Here is a 19,299-nt window from a genome sequence, read left to right on the forward strand (position 1 = left end):
TCTTGCAGGGCTTGACAGGGTAGATGCAGGGGAGGATGTTTTCCCTGGCTGGGGAGTCTAGAACCAGGGGTCACAGTCTCCGGATAAGGGGTTGGCCATTTAGGACTCAGATGAGGAGAAATTTCTTCACTCAGAAGGTGGTGAATCTTTGGAATTCTCTACCCCAGAGGGCTGTGGAGGCTCAGTTATTGAGTATATTCAAGACAGAGATTGATAGATTTTTGAATATTAAGGAAACAGGGATATGGGGATAGCGCAGGAAAGTGGAGATGAAGTAGAAGAACAGTCATGATCTTATTGAATGGTGGAGCAGGCTCGAAGTCCAAATGGTCTACTCCTGCTCCTATTTTTTATGTTCTCATGATGGAACGTGTCATTGACAGTGCTATCAAGCGGTAGTTACTCACCAATAACCTGCTCACCGATGCTCAGTTTGAGTTCTACCAGGACCACTCGGCTTCAGACCTCATTACAGCCTTGGTCCAAACATGGACAAAAGAGCTGAATTCCAGAGGTGAGGCGAGAGTGACTGCTCTTGACATCAAGGCAGCATTTGACCGAGTGTGGCATCAAGGAATGCTAGTAAAATTGAAATCGATGGGAATCGGGGGGGGGGGGAATTCTCCACTGGCTGGAGTAATACTTAGCACAAAGGAAGATGGTTGTAGTTGGAGGCCAATCATCTCTGCCCCAGAACATTGCTGCCGGAATTCCTGAGGGCAGTGTCCTCGGCCCAACCATCTTCAGCAATTAAAGATGAACAATAAATGCTGGCCTTGCCAGCGATGCCCACATCCCATGAATTATTAACAAAAAATTAATATGGAGTGGGATAGTGGTGGAGCTTTTTGCTGAGGAATTAAATGCCGGTGATCAGGTCCTGGGACAGAAGAGGATTGAGGAAACGGGTTGTAGGCCTTGTGAAGGTGCCAGTGGCATAAAATGGCAGAGAATATGCTCGATGAGAGTTCAGTTGGGCGTGGAGTAGGAGGGAGAGCTGGGATAAAACTTAGCACCCTTATTCTTAAATCTGCTGACTGTTTCACTGCTAATCCTTCTTTTGAGGCCAGACTTCCTATTGGTTATATCATTTTCACAAACATGCAAAGTAATTATAATTCCCTTAAGTTCTCCTTTCATCAAACCCTCTACCCTACTAACTATTTCCTTAACCCTAGCCCCAGGAAAACCCATAACTGTCCTACTGAAAGACTTTCCTTTTTGTACGTCTCACTATTGGCATGTCTCGCAATTGAATCGCCAGCAAGCAAAGCTCTGTTACTTGTGACTGATTTTTAGACTGTTTGAGGGCTGGGATGAGGAGCATAGGTCAACTTTGCCTTGCTGAGCAAGAAAGAGATTGTCCATGTAAGGGATACGTGGGGAAGACAGTAATTGGACGTGAGACCTAGAATTCTGCAAAATAAAGTCCAAATATGAATTGAGTAGAAAATGCTGCTAGTACAGAAAGTCCATCAGAAAAAGTAGCATTTTGCATAGACTTAAATGTTAATTTCTTTTCTCCTTTTCAGGTGCTGATGGGCTTGCTCTGTATTTCCATTATTTTCTGATTTAAAAAAAAATTCTGGCTTGTATTCTTGGGGGTGTTTATCCATGTTATGTAAGCAATTAGAAATAGATTTTGTCTCTGTACTAGCCTGATATCCTCAGAGGCATGTTACTGACTGCACACTGAACTTTGCTTTTATATTTGCTGATTTGTATAAATCTATTTTTCTGATGCAGCTTGTATTAAAACATCATTATCACACACAAGACCCTTTTGATTTGCATGTCCTGAACGATGCACCTTGAAGAAAATTTGTATGTGACTTTCTAAGTGAATGCAGTATTTTGTGTGAAGTATATAGCTTTGAATGCTAATCAATTCTCAAATGGTAATCGGGTTCTGAATGTCTTCTCCAATGGTAAACATTTTAGCATTGTTTGCCATTTTGTTTTGCAGTTCTTAAGGATATAATTTCCATTCTCGGCAGGCTTGTTTGGGACCTGGATTGATAGTAATCATTTATTCTGGTCCTTGTACCCTGCTGCAAATGTGACTGATTGGCAGCTGGCTGACATTATCCATGGCTGATACAGCCTTTGTAAAGTGAAAGTTGAACAGCTATTGAAATTGTTTGTACATCTTCACCTAGTTTAAGAGATGGAACTATTATGTATAATTTCTGGAATTTTAAAGAAACAAAACACATACTGGGTAGTTTTTAAAAATGCAGGGCAGTTTTTGAAAAGATCTTTCAGGATATGGAAACTTGTGATTGTATAAGGTTGTTTAAGGCATCGTCTCCCCCAAAATAATCCGAAATGTAGTTTTCTTGTGTTTATAATATCGTAATGCTTTTGGTTTGGATGCCAATCAGTCGTAACGTCCAGTCTTTGAGTCACATGGTGGTTCCTTGCCACTTAGCGGGGGCAATATTGATCACAGAGGAAGGATTAAAATAAGGGAGCCAAATCATTCCTCGGAATAGAGTTTATGCATGAGATATCTGCGACATCAGGGTCAGTAGCTCTTTTAGGATCAACTTTTAAAGAATGTGTAAGAAATAGGAACAGGTGTAGGCCATTTGGCCCTTCGAGCCTGCTCCGCCATTCAATAAGATCATGGCTGATGATCTACCTCAACTCCACCTTTCTGTGCTATCCTCATATCCCATGATTCCCTTAATGTCCAAAAATCTATCGATCTCTGTCTTGAATATAATTGATGACTGAGCATCCAAAGCCCTCTGGGGTAGAGAATTCTAAAGATTGACAACTCTTTGAGTGAAGAAATTTTCTCCTCATCTCAGTCCTAAATCGCTGACCCCTTATTCTGAGACTGTGACTCCAAGTTCTAGACTTCCCCAGCCAGGGGAAACATCCTCCCAACATCTACCCTGTAAGAATTTTATGTTTCAATGAGATCGCCTCTCAATCTTCTAAATTCTAGGAAATATAAGCCTAGTCTCGTCAATCTCTCCTCAGGACATTTCCCCCCCCCCCCCCACCCTTCTCCCCATCCCAGGAGTCAGTCTGGTGAACCTTCATTGCAATCCCTCTAAGGCAAGTATATCCTTCCTTTGGTAAGGAGACCAAAATCGTACACAGTACTCCAGGTGTGGTCTCATCAAGGCCCTATATAATTGCAGTAAGACTTCTTTACTCTTGTACTCCAATCCTTTTGTAAAAAAGGCTAACATACCATTTGCTTTCCTACTTGCTTGCTGTACCTGCATGTTAACTTCCATTGATTTGTGTACAAGGACACCCAGGTCCCTCTGAATACCAACATTTCCCAATCTCTCTCCATTTGAAAATATTCTGCTTTTCTGTTTTTCCTACCAAAGTGGATAACTTCGCATTTCTCCACATTATATTCCATCTGCCATGTTCTTGCCCACTCATGTAACCTGTCTATATCCCTTTGCAGTGTCTTTGTATCCTCCACACGCTTACTTTCTCACCTAGCTCTGCATCGTTAGCAAGCTTGGATATATTACTCTGCCCCTTCATCTAAGTCATTGATATAGATTGTAAATAGTTGAGGCCCAAGCACTGATCCATGTGGTACCCCACTCGTTCTGCCAACCCGAAAATGACCCGTTTATTCCTGCGCTCTGTTTTCTGTCAGTTAACCAATCCTCAATCCATGCTAATATATTTCCCCAACACTATGAGCTCTAATTTTGTTTAATAACCTCTTGTATGGCACCTTATCGATTGCCTTCTGAAAATCCAAAGACGCTATATCCACTGGTTCCCCTTTATCTACCTTGTGACTTCCAACCTCAAACTCTACAAATTTGTCAAACACGATTTCTCTTCCATAAATCCATGTTGACTCAGCCCAATCATACAGGAAACTTTGGTTTATCTGGAGGTTATATGTCCGGAATACTCAATGTAACGGCAAAAATCAGGAGCCGTTTTCTATAAGTTTTTTTTAGTTCTCGTTGCTTTTTTTTTCCCCAGTCAGGCACTGCAAGGTCTATAGCTATAGCAACAGCTTCAGCTAGAGACGCTTGCAGCTGCAGCCGACTGTTTTGAAGCTGTTGCTAAGCATCAGGGTTTGTTGATTCACACGGAGCTTTTCAGTTCCGTATGTTTCAACATTATGCTGGTATGTCCGGCACTTTTGATGGTACGGCACCAGCTCGGTCCCGTCAGTGCCGGATATCAGAAAGTTTCCTGTATTAAGATTTTCTAAGTGCCCTGTTGCCACGTCCCCAATAATAGATTCTAGCATTTTCCCTACTACTGATGTCAGGAAATTTCATTATTTCTCGAGCAGTTAAACACTGGTGAACAGAGCTCTCGACATGAATTTAAGCTTTGCTTTTCCCAATTCCAGAGTGGTATGAATAGGGTGTAGATTGATGGCTGCCTTTTCCTACTGACTTTGGAAATGTTTAATACTGCTCTGCTTGACGCCATTATAACTAGTCCAGTTGAGGAGATATTCAGATTGTTCACTTGTTGCTGATTAACTTGAACCCAAATGGTTAGGTCTATTTGAAGGTGTTCCAAATGGCAATAATACAACTTTTGCCCTTTTAATTGGCTTTATTAGTTGTGGGTGGGAGTCCATTAAGTTTATGTACCACCTGGGAGGTAGATAAGATTTCTTGCATTGTTAATTTTGAAGTACTAAGGAAGAAGAGAAAATAATATATATACAGTATTTGCTGCTAATAAATTAATACTACTTCCTGATCCCTGTGGGACTGTAAAAGATTTAGTTAATATTTCTAAAATCTGGGCAGGAATTTGACTGAAAAAACATAACTAACTAGCTGGGGAGCCCCACGTTGCGAGGGCAATTTTGGGGCGCTTGGTCTCCCTGCCCCTGTGTGTCCCCCCCTCTCCCTGTCATGTCCTATCCCCCCCTCGCCCACCCCCACCCCCCCACCCCCACTCCCCCACTCCCCTCTGTCCCTCTCTCCGGCCCCTCCCCCTGCCTAGCGCCTGAGGTCCGGAGCTGAGGTCCCCCGCGTATGGCGCGGCTGATGGACGGCCGCTGTGGGCGGGCGGGCGGCGCATGCGCGGTCAGTGGGCAATTTTGGGGCGCTTGGTCTCCCTGCCCCTGTGTGTCCCCCCTCTCCCTGTCATGTCCTCTCCCTGTCCTATCCCTCCCCTCCTCTCCCTCCCCTCCCCTCCTCTCCCTCCCTCCCCCCTCCGCTCCCCCACTCCCCTCTGTCCCTCTCTCCGGCCCCTCCCCCTGCCTAGCGCCTGAGGTCCGGAGTGGAGGTCCCCCGCGTATCGCGCGGCTGATGGACGGCCGCTGTGGGCGGGCGGGCGGCGCATGCGTGGTCAGTGCGGGCGGCGCATGCGCGGGCGGCGCGAGCGCAGTCAGTGTGGGCGGCGCGAGCGCCCCGCGATTTCCCGAGGCTCTCTTTTCCCCCCCCCCCCTTATTAAATTGTTATTTAATTCCCTAACACATGATTAAAATATTTACCTTAGTTCCCTAACACACAAAGTGTGGGGGAAAAAATTGTGAAAAATCAAGATGGCGGCCACTCGCCTCGGTTCAGAAGGATAAGGCCCGCCCACACACGCACCGATTGGTCGACCGGTCAGGTCACCGAAGCGTAGGATTGGTCAATCGTCGAGTCACTCGACACTCAACTGTAGGAAGGAACCCGGCGTCCGATTGGTGGACCTCGACGTCACACGGTCGCTAATGAGCGGAACGCTGAACGTTTTTGGGATACCGCGGGCGGGATTTTTGTCCGGCCGAAACGTAAATACACCTATGACTGGTCCGGAATCGCAAGCTTTCTTTTGAGGCGACGCGCGCGTCGGTACGCTCTGTAACTTTCAAACGTATAGAGAACGGACAGACAGACATCGGGACAGACAGAAGAGCCGCTTTATATATATAGATGAACTTATGAGTCAGAGCCCGAGAGTGGCACAATATGCAGTTTCCTTTGTATAATACATAGTAATATATTTTCTGAAAGTGCTTTGTGAATATGGACCATTGCCTGGAAAATGCAAGTCTTGTTTTGAATTTTTTAATACAAGTAACATAAGATTATGTAATGTTGTTTATAAACCACCTTTAATGCATCAGTTCTGTTAATTGTCTGGAACAATAACTTTAATAACTAACTGGTATTTGAAAGATGGGTATGTAGGATTCGCAAAATTGGACTTTGTATTAATAAGGGTCAAATGGCAGAAGAGGTCATGATTTTAAAGACTGTTTTAAAAGATGCCCAGAAAAAGGGGCATACAAAATGGTCGCCATACCATGTGACCAGCTTATTGGGACACTTTAAAATGGTTCCTGCGAATCCTCAGACAGCTTTGTGGATTCAACCCACAGCAAGTTCTGGAAGCTGTTTCTGAGAGAACGAAACCAGACCCACACATATACATATGGATTAGATGCAGATCCCGTCAAGATCGGCCTGGAGACAGAGGCCATCTAAATGTTGACCCAGACAAAAGGGGACAATTTCATATTCATGAGAACAGCACCCAGGACTAGATAACGAGATCAGCAGGACATTAAAAACAATGAAGGTCATTCCAGACCAGAGATGGGCCTTTACCGGCCATCTAAAACATTTTAAAATATAATAACTACCCCGCTGTGCTCCCAGCCCGCCAAAAGTTAAACAAAGACTAACCTGATTTTGGGCGGGAAGTGGAGACTGCTGAAGAAAGGTATAACTAGAGGAGTTGGAGTGGTAGGGGCACTCACTCAGAGGACGCAGAGCTCACGCAGACACTCGGAGAGAGGCGGACGCAGACACTGGGGAAACTCTGAAGGAGACACCGGAGTTGTAGTTAGAGACAGCGGTGGGTGAAGAGGAGTCGCTTCGGGAGAAGATCAGCAAACTCCTCTCCACCATCGGAGGAGGAAGAAGAATCAAGCCAACATCAAGAAGGCTGTTTCGAAGCCGGCGTCCCGCCCCGGGGAAACACATCGGGAGATCATCGACCATCCCCGGGCTATTGCCGAAACGAGAGGTCATCGACCCAACTTGGGAGAAGAAACAAAAAAAATAAAACCCCAAGAGAAGAAACCTTCCAGCCACCCCGGTTCGGGAGAAGAGATAAAAACAAACTGAAGAAGCGATGGGAGCCAGCCCAAGGCTCCTCTGACCAGGGTCGAGCCGACGATCCTCGACCCCACCGACATCCAGGCCCGCCGGTGTCCAGCTGCCCCGACCCCCACCTCAGGAGAGAGGTGTGGCGCAGCTCGCAGGGGTTCCACGATCCACGAGGAGACGGAGCGCCTGAAGGGATCAAAACACAGACTTGATTTCAAAACCTTGCACTTCCTAGTGGGATTGGTGAGCATGTTTCTGGCCCTTCACAATCAGATCTAGATAGGTTTAATAAGGGGGTGGATTTAAGGGTACAATTAACATGAGTTGTTGTCCCTCGATGTTCCGTGTGTTTCCTTATTTCATGATCTTTGCAGAGTATAAGATGCCTGTATTTGCCTTAGTACTGTGTCGTTATGATTTGTTTGTGTGTTTTTCCCTCCCATGTACTCTCTTATCTGCTTGCATTTGATTTGATATTTTTCCTTATGCAATAAAATTTCATTTTGTTTCATCAAACTTGGTCTACAAGAGTTTTCTCTACATTGTAGTTCCTGCGCCTAATTCCAGAGTATAGAATCTAAGGGGCTGGTGGGGTGAACCACTCAAGGTTTTTACTGTGCAAGAGAGAGAGGCTTCTAGAGAGAGAAACCTCAGAGACATCTCTCAGGAAAACCCCTTACAGGTAGAATGTGCCCTTTTCCCCCTCAGTAACTATACTTTGAAAACACTAGTTATTGTGATTTTATTGTTTGTAATGGGAAATGGGAGATATCAAATTGACTGAAGCACAGCAGCTGCAGACTAAAAAGTAATAGTGATGGGGAGCCTGATGTGGCCTAGTAGCGGTGGTCAGAAATCTGTACCACATAATGATCCTAGAAGAAGGCTGTCTGAGAATTTATGACTCATTATTTCATTACACTGTTTCTTTTAGTTAATGTGATTCTTCCATTTGTCAGCACTGCATTTCAGCTGAAGGGTATGAAAGACCAGTTTCAGGTACATTTAAATTGAAACAGAACTAGCTAATGTATTGAAAAAGTTAATTGTGCTACACTGCAGCTGCTTTGAAAATAGTTAATAAATATTTCATATAAAATGGATTTCGGTTTCAATTTGCACAGTTGGAATTTTGTATGCGTGAGTGGGGATTATGCATGAAAGCAGTTTTTGGACGCAGAAATTGAATAACTGTAGCCAATGATTACTATATGTAGAGATTCACATACAGGAAACTCTTTTTTATCCGGGACCGGTGTGGTGCCGGTTTATCAAAAAGTCCGGATTACAGAGAGTTATAGTTAAAAGGTACCAGAGCTCCGTACACAGTAACAAATCCAGGCTTCCCTGTTGCTTAGCAACAGGTGCAAGAAGCCCGGCCACAGACCAAGCGTCGCTGTTGCTTAGCAACAAGTGCAGGAACCCCCGATTACACAGCCAAGAATCAAGAAACGGCCACTAATATGAAGAAAAACTTAACTGAATCTACTCCTGAATTTTGCCGGTTAACCGAGATTTCCGGTTGTATAGGTGCCGGTAAATCGAGTGTTTCCTGTATCTCTCGTCTTTCAAATAATCAGGATCGAGTGCAAACTAATAAGGTGGGTATATTGTGTTTAATTGGAGTTTAGGACAGAATATAACGCACGAGTTATACAGCAAAAACATATGACCGTGACAAGTAGCTGGTACCTGACCCGATCAGACAGACGGCTGGCATGCATGAGCAACTCTTCTTATTCGTTCTCTTTTTTTGTCTCGTGTGTCTTTCTCTTCTTGAACTACCCAGGAGTGTTAGACTAGGGTTAGTATGGGTCCGCTTTTGGAAGAGTATTAGACCATCAATTCACCCTTCGGAGCCCTCCACTCCACTGTCTGAGCTAACGGCTCTCTAGGTTTTCCTTTTATTCTCTTTATAGTGGTGGGCCTGGGGTAGAATATGGACAGGACCATTTAACCTATCGCAGTTCCCCTTAAAACAAGTTGCCCAATGACATGTCGAGTTCTTTGTCTAACCTTACAGATGAAGACCCTCCCTCAAGGGGTCCTATATTTTCCCCTCGCATGTCTTGTTTATACATTTTGAAGGCCGATCCCTCTTATCTCTTCTGGCCCTGTCCTCCCTGGTGCAGCCAGTGCATGTACCAGGCACAACCTTGGGCCATTAAATCAGAGGCCCCAAGTTAGAGCAGTCTTGCTCAACCAGCCGCTATACAAACTATCTCCCCTTAATCTCACCAGACTATTCCATCCTGAGGTGATGCCTTGACTCCCATAAATTCCTTCTATTCTGTCTTTTATACTAATTAACTTTTACATATCTTTGCAAGCAGTTCTGTTAAACAAACTCCAATTCCTACCTTAGTATTATAATATGGTTATTAGTAATAATGGAAGAATCATAGGTTGGGCCTTCATTGGCCAAATTATAGATACATTATACAAAGTCAAAATCCTAACTTACAGACAGCTAGCCTGGGAGGCAAGGCCATGCTGTGGCCCCCTGTGTGGAATGTTATGCATCATCTAATCTAACTGAAAACACTTTGTCTGAAACGCAAGTTTTCCAGGAAACCAAAACTTACATAGTTCCAGTAAGACACAACTGATACATTAACCCCTTATTGTCTCGAGCAAAACCATACAATCATTTAAACAGTATTAGTCGTGTCACAGTTTCATTTGCATAACCATATATATTTTAGGAACCCCTAATAGTTTGCCAAACTAAGGTAGGAATTGGAGTTTGTTTAACAGAACTGCTTGCAAAGATATGTAAAAGTTAATTAGTATAAAAGACAGAAATTAAATTTTCAGTGCAGAGGGAGACCATTTGGCCCATTGTGTCTATGCTGACTGTTTGCTAGAACAATCCAGAACTAATCACACCATCCTGCTCTCTCCCCATAGCCTTGTATAGAACCAAAGAGCATACAGCAGTACATATGCCGTAAAGTAGAGTGCTAGAGCCTGGATAATTGAAACTGCTATCTGGACTTCTGTATTGAAGTAAGCAAGGGGAGGAAGAGTGAGCGGATTGTGTGTGTGTACTGATTGCAGCATTGGCATTTATGCTGTCCTCATTCTGCAGCTGTTGTGAATGCTGCTATTTATAGTAGACCTTAGTTAATATGAACTGTCTCTTGCAAAGTGATTGTTACTTTCTTCAAAGTTGCTAGAATGTTGGTAACTTTTGCTTCCCAATTGTCTACTGAGGGAAAATGTCTATTCCTTTGTATTTGGTTCTTGCATTTCCAAATTTATTTCCTTCTGTTGCTGAACTTAATTGGTGTCTTTGTTTGAAACTCGACAATTGAATTGTAGGAATACATTTGAAAATAACAGATGTTTCTAACAGAAGTTAAGTGTTCAAATGTCTTAACAACTCTTACTGCTGTAAAATGTCAAGGGGGTAAACTATAGACTTTTGTCAGCTTTTACTGATTTAAGGGTGGCACAGTGCTTTGTCCATTTGTGCTGTCTTGCCTTTGAAAGAGAAATCGTGCACTTAGCTTTAAAGATCAATTTGCACTCTGCAGAGGAAAAAGAATAATACTACTTTTGGGGTTTCTCAATGCTGAAGAAACAAAGCAGCAGCTAAGATCAACAGAACATGCAATGAAATAGGGATGATTTATATTCTTTGATGGATTTTGATGGTTCAGTGACTATTGTGACACATTTGTACACAATCAGTGATGTATTCTCCCAACTTCATTGCAGCATTGGTAATATTTTAATGGAAAGTTTAGGTGATTTTACCATGACAATCTTGCTGCTGGCAGGGTATGAAAAGTGGAATCTCAACACTGTATCCAGACCGTTAATTTTGTGTGTCCCGAGAGCTACAATCTGAGGCAGCAGGGAATACTGATCTCTATCCTGTTTGCCCTATAAAGAATGGCAGCACATTAAAAGTGGAAAAATGGGGAGACAGACACGCAGATCCTGGATTTCTACTTGGGTGCTGCTCTCCTTATGTACAAGGGACATGGAAAAACATTTGAAGAGGGTTGACTGACCCTGAAATAGTGATGGATGGCATACATATATAATGCCTTATTTCATTTGTAAGCTACTTAACACAAAATGAAAGAGAGAATCGATGGAGGATTTGATGGAGGTGTTCAAAATTAATTGTCGAAAGATTATTCCCATTGATGGATAAATCCAAGATGTGGCTATGATCTTAAAGTAAGCACTAAATACACGACAGGGAAATGTGGAATGCTTTGCAACAAGTGGTGGCTGATAAATCAATTAGTTATCCATGAAAGAACGAGACAATTTTGTGAAGAATATAAAAGGATACGGAGAGAAAGCAGGAAACTGGGACTGTGTAAAATCAGCTCGGGAAGTTTGGTTCAACCAAGAAGGACTGAATGGTCTCATGCTAAATTTTCTATGTTTCAGTATACATTCCAGTTGGATGTGTTTATTTAAAAAAAAACTGTTCACGAAAGGAAAAGAAGAAAGAAGGACTTGCATTTATAAAGCAGCTTTCAAGACCTCAGAATGCCCAAAGCGCTTTACAGCCAATGAAGTACTTTTTGAAGTGTAGTCACTTGTAATGTAGGAAATGTGGCAGCCAATTTGCGCATAGCAATTTTACACAAACACCAATGTGATACTAATCAAGTAATCTGTTTTGGTGATGTTGGTTGAGGGATATATATTAGCCAGGACACTTGGGAGAACTCCCATGACCTTCAAAATAATGTCATGGAATGTTTTGCATCCACCTGAGGACAGATGGGGCCTCCGTTTAACGGCTCCTCTGAAAAATGGCACCTCTGATAGTGTAGCAAGCCTTCAGTACTGTACTGCCGAATTAGCCGAGATTATGTGCTCGAGTCTCTGGAGTGGGCTGCACCCACAACCTTGTGACTCGAGGAGAGAGTGCTACCACTGACCCACAGCTTTACTTAAACACACTGACCATCCAAGTTTAGTTCTAAAATTCATGAAGGAAACTTTGGTAGAATACCAGACTGTCTATGAATAATTCTGCTTGATGCGTTGACTTGTAAATGTGAAATTATAGACATTTTTTTGATTTAGCAGTTCCTTCTATTTGCAGGAAGATTGAAAAGCAAAGCTTTTGGGGAATAGTATTGCATTGGTTGCCAAGGCAATAAATAAGTGCATTCAATTGAATGTAATCATAGAGGTATAAGGGAAAAAGAATTGTACTGAAAAGCCAGCATGTCCATTATTGGGGTTACTGCTTTTAACTTTTTTATTTTATTCGTACATGGGATATGGGCGTCGCTGGCAAGGCCAGCATTTATTGCCCATCCCTAGTTGTCCTTGAGAAGGTGGTGGTCGTCAGCTGCCACCTTGAACCGCTGCAGTCCGTGTCGTGAAGGTACTCCCACAGTGCTGTTAGGGAGGGAGTTCCAGGATTTTGACCCAGCGACGATGAAGGATCGGCAATATACTTCTAAGTCAGGATGGTGTGTGACTTGGAGGGGAACTTGGAGGCGGCGGCGTTCCCATGCACCTGCTGCCCCTGTCCTTCTAGGTGGTAGAGGTCGCAGGTTTGGGAGGTGCTGCCGAAGAAGCCTTGGCGAGTTGCTGCAGTGCATCTTGTCGATGGTACACACTGCAGTGATGGTACGCCGGTGGTGGAGGGAGTGAATGTTTAAGGTGGTGGATGGGGTGCCAATCAAGCGGACTCCTTTGTCTTGGATAGTGTCGAGCTTCTTGAGTGTTGTTTGAGCTGCACTCATTCAGGCAAGTGGAGAGTATTTCATCACACTCGACCGCAGAATACCCTGCCTCTGACCTGCTCTTGTTGCCACAGTATTTATGTGGCTGGTCCAGTTAAGTTTCTGGTCAATGGTGACCCCAAGGATATTGATGGTGGGGGGTTCAGCGATGGTAATGCCATTGAATGTCAAGTGGTTAGATGCTTGTTTGTTGGAGATAGTCATTGCCTGGCACTTGACTTGCCTGCAGCCTTTGACACGGTTGACCACTCCATCCTTCTCTAACGCCTTTCCACTGTCGTCCAGCTGGGTGCGACTGCACTCACCTGTTTCCATTCTTATCTATCTAATCATAACCAGAGAATCACCTGCAACGGCTTCTCTTCCCGCTCCTGCATCGTTACCTCTGGTGTCCCCCAAGGATCTATCCTTGGCCCCCTCCTATATCTCATTTACATGTTGCCCCTTGGTGACATCATCCAAAAAGTCAGTTTCCGCATGTACCCTGATGACACCCACCTCTACCTCACTACCTCTTCTCTTGACCCCTCCACGGTGTCTAAATTGTCAGACTGCTTGTCCGACAAAGTTCTGGATGAGCAAAAAGTTTCTCCAATTTAATATTGGGAAGACCGAAGCCATTGCTTTCAGTCCCTGCCACAAACTCTGTTCCCTAGCCACTGACTCCATCCCTCTCCCTAACATCTGTGTGAGGCTGAACCACACTGTTCGCTACGTTGGTGTCAGATTTGACCCTGAAATGAGCTTCCGACCACACATCCACAGCATAACAAAGACCGTCTACTTCCTCCTCCGTCACATTGCCCATCTCCGCCCTTGCCTCCGCTCATCTGCTGAAACCCTCATGCATGGCTTTGTTACCTCTAGACGTGACTATTCCAATGCACTCCTGGCTGGCCTCCCACATTCCACCCTACATAAACTTGAGGCCATCCAAAACTCTGCTGCCCGTGCCCTAACTCGCACCAAGTCCCGTTCGCCCATCACCCGTGCTCGCTGACCTACATTGGCTTCTGGTTAACCAGTGCCTCCATTTCAAAATTCTCATCGTTGTTTTCAAATTCCTCCAAGGCCTCGGTTCCCCCCCTACCCTCCCCAAGATATCTGTGCTCCTTTTAATTCTGCCCTCTTGAGGATCCCTGATTAAAATCGCTCAACCTTTGGTGGCCGTGCCTTCTGTTGCCTAGGCCCTAAGCTCTGGAATTCCCTGCCTAAACCTGTCCGCCTCGCTACCTCTCTTTCCTTCAAGATGCTCCTTAAAACCTACCTCTTTGACCCAGCTTTTGGTCACCTGCCCTAATTTCTTCTTATGTGGATCGGTGTCAAATTTTTTGCCTTAAAATACTCCTGTTCAGCGCCTTGGGACGTTTTACCACGTTAAAGGTGCTATATAAATACAAGTTGCTATTGTGGTTGTTGGGCGCAAATGTTACCTGCTACTTATCAGCCCAAGCCGGAATGTCGTCCAGGTCTTGCTGCATGCAGGCATGGACTGCTTCATTATCTGAAGTTGTGAATGGCACTGAACACTGCGCAGTCATCAGCGAACATCCCCACTTGTGACCTTATGATGGAGGGAAGGTCATTAATGAAGCAGCTGAAGATGTTTGGACCGAGGACACTGCCCTGAGGAACTCCTACTGCGATGTCCTGGGGATGTGATGATTGACCTCCAAGCACCACAACCATCTTCCTTTGTGCTAGGTATGACTCCTAGCCAGTGGAGAGTTTTCCCCCGATTCCCATTGACTTTAGTTTTACCAGAGCTCCTTGATGCCACACTCGGTCAAATGCTGCCTTGATGTCCGGGTCAGTCACTCTCGCCTCACCTCTGCAATTCAGCTCTTTTGTCCATGATTGGACCAAGGCTGTAATGAGGTCAGGAGCCGAGTGGTCCTGGTGATACCCAAACTGGGCATCAGTGAGCAGGTTATTGGTGAGTAAGTGCCACTTCTAGCACTGTCGATGACACCTTCCATCACTTTGCTGATGATTTGAGAGTAGACTGATGGGGTGGTAATTGGCCGGATTGGATTTGTCCTGCTTTTTGTGGATAGGACATACCTGGGCAGTTTTCCACATTGTCTAATAGATGCCAGTTTTGTAGCTGTACTGGAACAGCTTGGTGAGAGATGCGGCTAGTTCTGGAGCACAAGTCTTCAGCACGACAGCAGGGATGTTGTCGGGGCCCATAGCCTTTGCTGTATCCAGTGCGCTCAGCCATTTCTTGATATCACGTGGAGTTAATCGAACATATTCTGGTAACTTATTATCTGTAGTATGAGCATCATGCTTGTGATAACAACTTTCATCTTTAACAAATCTGTAAATAGCCATTTGATTTTATATTTTTATGAGAAAGTGAGAGACAAAGCTTATGATGTTTTCTGAATATTTTCTGCATTTCCCAGTAAAAAGCCAAATTGGGCTTAAAGTACGTTACTCAGTTGCTTTCTTCTGAGTTTGCAAATTAACAGACTTGCCTTGGCTTTTCTAAAATGCTGGAGATTACACTGTTGACGGTAGAATATTTTGTATCTACAACATTTTCGCATTCTCTCAAACACCTTTGTCTGTTTTGGATCAGTGTAACTTTTTCCAAGTCTATTCTGCAAAATGTTCACTGATATCAATGATTGGAGACTATTTTCTTTCATTTCTGGGAACTGAGTTTAACTGTAGCTTATGTGCACCATGGAGTTTTTTTTGTCTTACTATTGTCATTTATCATCCATTGGTTGGTAGACTGCAGACAGACTCTGGGAAATTCCTGTCTCCCTGGATTGGCTTGGTTTATTGCTTTTTTTTCCAGCTCATAGACAGTAAAATGAACACTAACATTATAGAATCTTACAGCACAGAAATAGACCATTTGATCTATCAAGTCTGTTCCAGTGGTTTTCCCCCGTGAAATATATGCTTTAATCTCAATCTCCTACGTGCTTCCCATACCCTTAATATTTTCAAGCAACTATCTAACTCCCTTTTTAAAAGGATTTATGGACTCTGCTTCAAACTATTGAAATCAAGAAGCAACATTATTATTGTATTAGCTCTAAAATATTAAAGCAATTTAAATCTGAGGCTTCCAGCTTCATTATCATGTTTAAAGTGCCAACCCGCCTCCTGGGAGTGGGTTGATTGCCTGCCCCACGCCCCACCTCTGTTAAAACCGGAAGTAGGCGGGTTGGGTCAGGATTCTTATTTTTAACACTAACTTCCCATCCGACCCAAACTAGCCTGTTTTTTGGGGTTAAAATTCCCCCGATGTTTTGAGTATCAATGCTGCAATTATTAAGCGACTTGCACAATCCAATGGGGAGCAGTGCTCCCAGAGAGCACATTTTGGCGAATCGCAGTTGCCTAGCATATGATTTTCCCTGCATTCGTTTTAATAGATGGAAAATCCCATGTACTGCCTTTGGGCATCTGATCTCCGAACCTTCTCAATTGTAGTCAAATCAGATGTGGTGCTATGGATAAATAACATTAACCCTGCTATAAGCTTGAATTATTTTGATACTAAGCTCTCTCTCATGTTTAATTGTAAACAGGAGGAAATGCTGCACCATGCGTGTTTTATCATGTGTGATGGAATGTATAGATTTTGCTGTTGTATGGAATGATAAGCGGTTGGGTTCTACATTTCTGTACAAAAATCTCATTGGGAGTGCACAACCAGTCATGAAGAAATAAATTGTTAGGCAGTTATTTAATTTTGGTTTTATTATTACTTCTTTAGGTAACTACCCTTGTGAATACAAGTAGCAAGGGCCCATCAAGTAAAAAGAAAGGTCGATCCAAGAAAGCACATGTATTGGCTGCTTCTGTAGAACAAGCAACACAGAACTTTCTAGAGAAAGGGGACCAGATTGCAAAAGAGAGCCAGGATCTGAAGGAGGAGCTGCTAGTGGCTGTGGAAGATGTACGCAAGCAAGGTGTGTATTGTTTGGTTTAAGTTTACTTAGCAGAACTCTGGCTGTTGGAATTTGAAATGCAGTAGATGAGCTCATAATGTTGATCTTGCTTCATAATGGCCATAATGTGCAGCTTTTTAGAGGAAAAAAATCCCTTTTCTCTCCTCTTCCTCCACTAAAGGCATTTGACTCTTGCTGGGATACAGTTCTACAAGTGATGATCCATATTAGGTACTTGCCCATGTAACCATATTTCGTGTGTGAGCCGAGAGGGAGTGTTGGCAGGCTATTTGACTAGGTGGGGGGCAAGGTTTGAACCCTGGCCCCAGCAGACATGGAGATTCTGTAGAAGGGGTCACTGGATAGTGATCCGATTGTCCCTCTCCTAGCCTAGGGGACAAGAAGCCAATTGTAGCATCACTATTGCCGTTCCAGCTCTGATCAGTTGAATTGACATAGATCAGGAATCTAATAATGCAAATTTTTGTAATTAAATATGCTGTGAAAGATAATTTCCAAACTCCATTGGAGACTGTGAAATATATTGCTAATAATGAGCATAAAATAAAACAAAATGATGGGCCACTGAAATAATACATTAGATAGTTATTTGTGCAAGAGGTTGCATAGCTCAGCCTCTGACAATACCCATTATGAACTATTGTAATGGAACATATATTGTGCTTCACTTGTTGACAAAATAACTGAAACCATACTTGCCATTACAATTAGGTATTCCAACAGTAAATTATTGTGGGGTTTACATACTTTTCTGTAAATTAATAAGATTGCAGTAAGTAGTAAAAAATTACTTTGTTGTAAATATATTAAATTTGAAGGGCAAATCAAATCATCTATTAAATTAAGTTGGAAAATCTGTGAAGTCACATTTCAGAATGCTTATTGATTCTATGCTGTATTTGATTTTATTTGCCACGGACAAACGTGCCAAGTTATTTCTTCTTGCTGTTTTACTTGTGCTAGTTTCTATGCAAGAACATAACAAGAATTAGGAGCAGGAGTAGGCCATATGGCCCTTCGAGCTTGCTCCGCCATTCAATAAGATCATGGCTGATCTTTGATCTCAAATCCACTTTCCTGCCCGATCCCCAAATTCCTCGTTTCCCCTAGAGTCCAAAAATCAATCTATCTCCGCCTTGAATATTCTCAACGACTGAGCATCCACAGCCCTTTCTGTAGAGAATTCCAAAGATTCGCAACCCTTTGAGTGAAGAAAGTCCTCCTCATTACAGTCTTAAATGGCCGACCCCTTATCCTGAGACTGTGCTCCCTAGTTCTAGACTCTCCAGTTAGGGGGAAACAATGAGATCACCTCTTGTTGTCTAACCTTCAGAGAGTATAGGCTCAATCTCTTCACACAGGACAACCCTCTCATCCCAGGAATCAATCTAGTGAACCTTTGTTGCACTGCCTCTAAGGCAAGTATATCCTTCCTCAGATAAGGAGACCAAAATTGTGCACAATACTCCGATGTGGTCTCACCAAAGCCCTGTACAATTGTAGCAAGACTCCCTTACTCTTGTACTTGTATTGGACCTGCTTGATGTGATATGTATATATTTCCAAACAATTGTTTATGATTTCAATGTTCTTCTAAACTTTAATCATAGCAGGTGTTGGGGGTGGGAGATGTTGTGGGAGGAAACCCGGAAGAAAATGTAGGTATGGGAGAGTGTGTAGAACAGGATTTTCCTTGTTGCAGGCAGCAGTGGATTTACCAATGGTGGCACAGGCAGAAAGTCCTTGGAACTCAAGATCTTTGCTTTGAAATTGACAAAAAAAAATCCACTGAAGAAACTTTCTGCAGAAAGAGTGAGCACATGGGACGAAGACTACTGCTTGTATGGAGGATGAGCACCAGCATGGACGAGCTGGACAGGACATGAGTGATTTTATGTCTCTTCCATAGCAGTCGGCTGCTTGTGCTGAAAGTATATAGTGTTCCATCTTTTTGGTTTGTGCCTTTTATAGTGTTCAGTACATAGTAAATTCTTAATTTAACATTCTTCAGAATGATTTACCAAGAACATTTTGGCACTGGATTAGTTGGCTACTTCATACAGGTGTTAAGTTTGGTGCATATTCAAAAAGGCATGATTAATAAAAGAGGAAAATAAGTCTCGGGGCCCATGAATGGAAAAAGAATAGAGTTCTGATTTGAAATTTCCCAATTGTGACCACAAACAATTTATATTAAAAAAAAATCAGAATGTGACTTAGAAAATATGTGCATCTGAAAATATCTCTGGCTGCTCCTCTATTGCTCCAGTAACTAATATAATCTTAACTGCAACATATGAATGAATCAGTAGGATGTTGCTGTTTTGAATTACAAAATTATATGCCAGATTCACTTCCCCCTCCTGCTGAGATGCTGATCTTAGCCAGCAGCAGCAGGGAGATGTACAGAGGCCATATGTTTACCTGCAGGAAAAGGAATTCGGAGTTGTCCTGGAGTGTTTAACCTAGTGACAAGGATCAGAATGGAATTATAGATTCATAAAATATTCATAGAAACTTGCAGCACAGAAGGAGGCCATTCAGCCCGTCATGCCTGT

General features: G+C 43.2%; 1 protein-coding gene across 1 annotated transcript in view; it reads left to right on the forward strand.

Annotated features, from left to right (window-relative positions):
* Window positions 1-19,299, forward strand: part of ctnna2 (catenin (cadherin-associated protein), alpha 2) — a 1,873,786-nt gene that overhangs the window by 103,687 nt on the left and 1,750,800 nt on the right. The window contains exon 3 of the mRNA XM_085975533.1: window positions 16,546-16,741. Within this exon, the coding sequence (XP_085831659.1) occupies window positions 16,546-16,741 (196 nt within the window). The remainder of the gene's footprint in view (window positions 1-16,545; window positions 16,742-19,299) is intronic.

This window comes from Somniosus microcephalus, chromosome 2 (genome assembly GCF_052327205.1).
Source record: "Somniosus microcephalus isolate GS21.2 chromosome 2, FLI_Smic_1.0, whole genome shotgun sequence".
In the NCBI taxonomy this organism is placed as follows: Eukaryota; Metazoa; Chordata; class Chondrichthyes; order Squaliformes; family Somniosidae; genus Somniosus; species Somniosus microcephalus.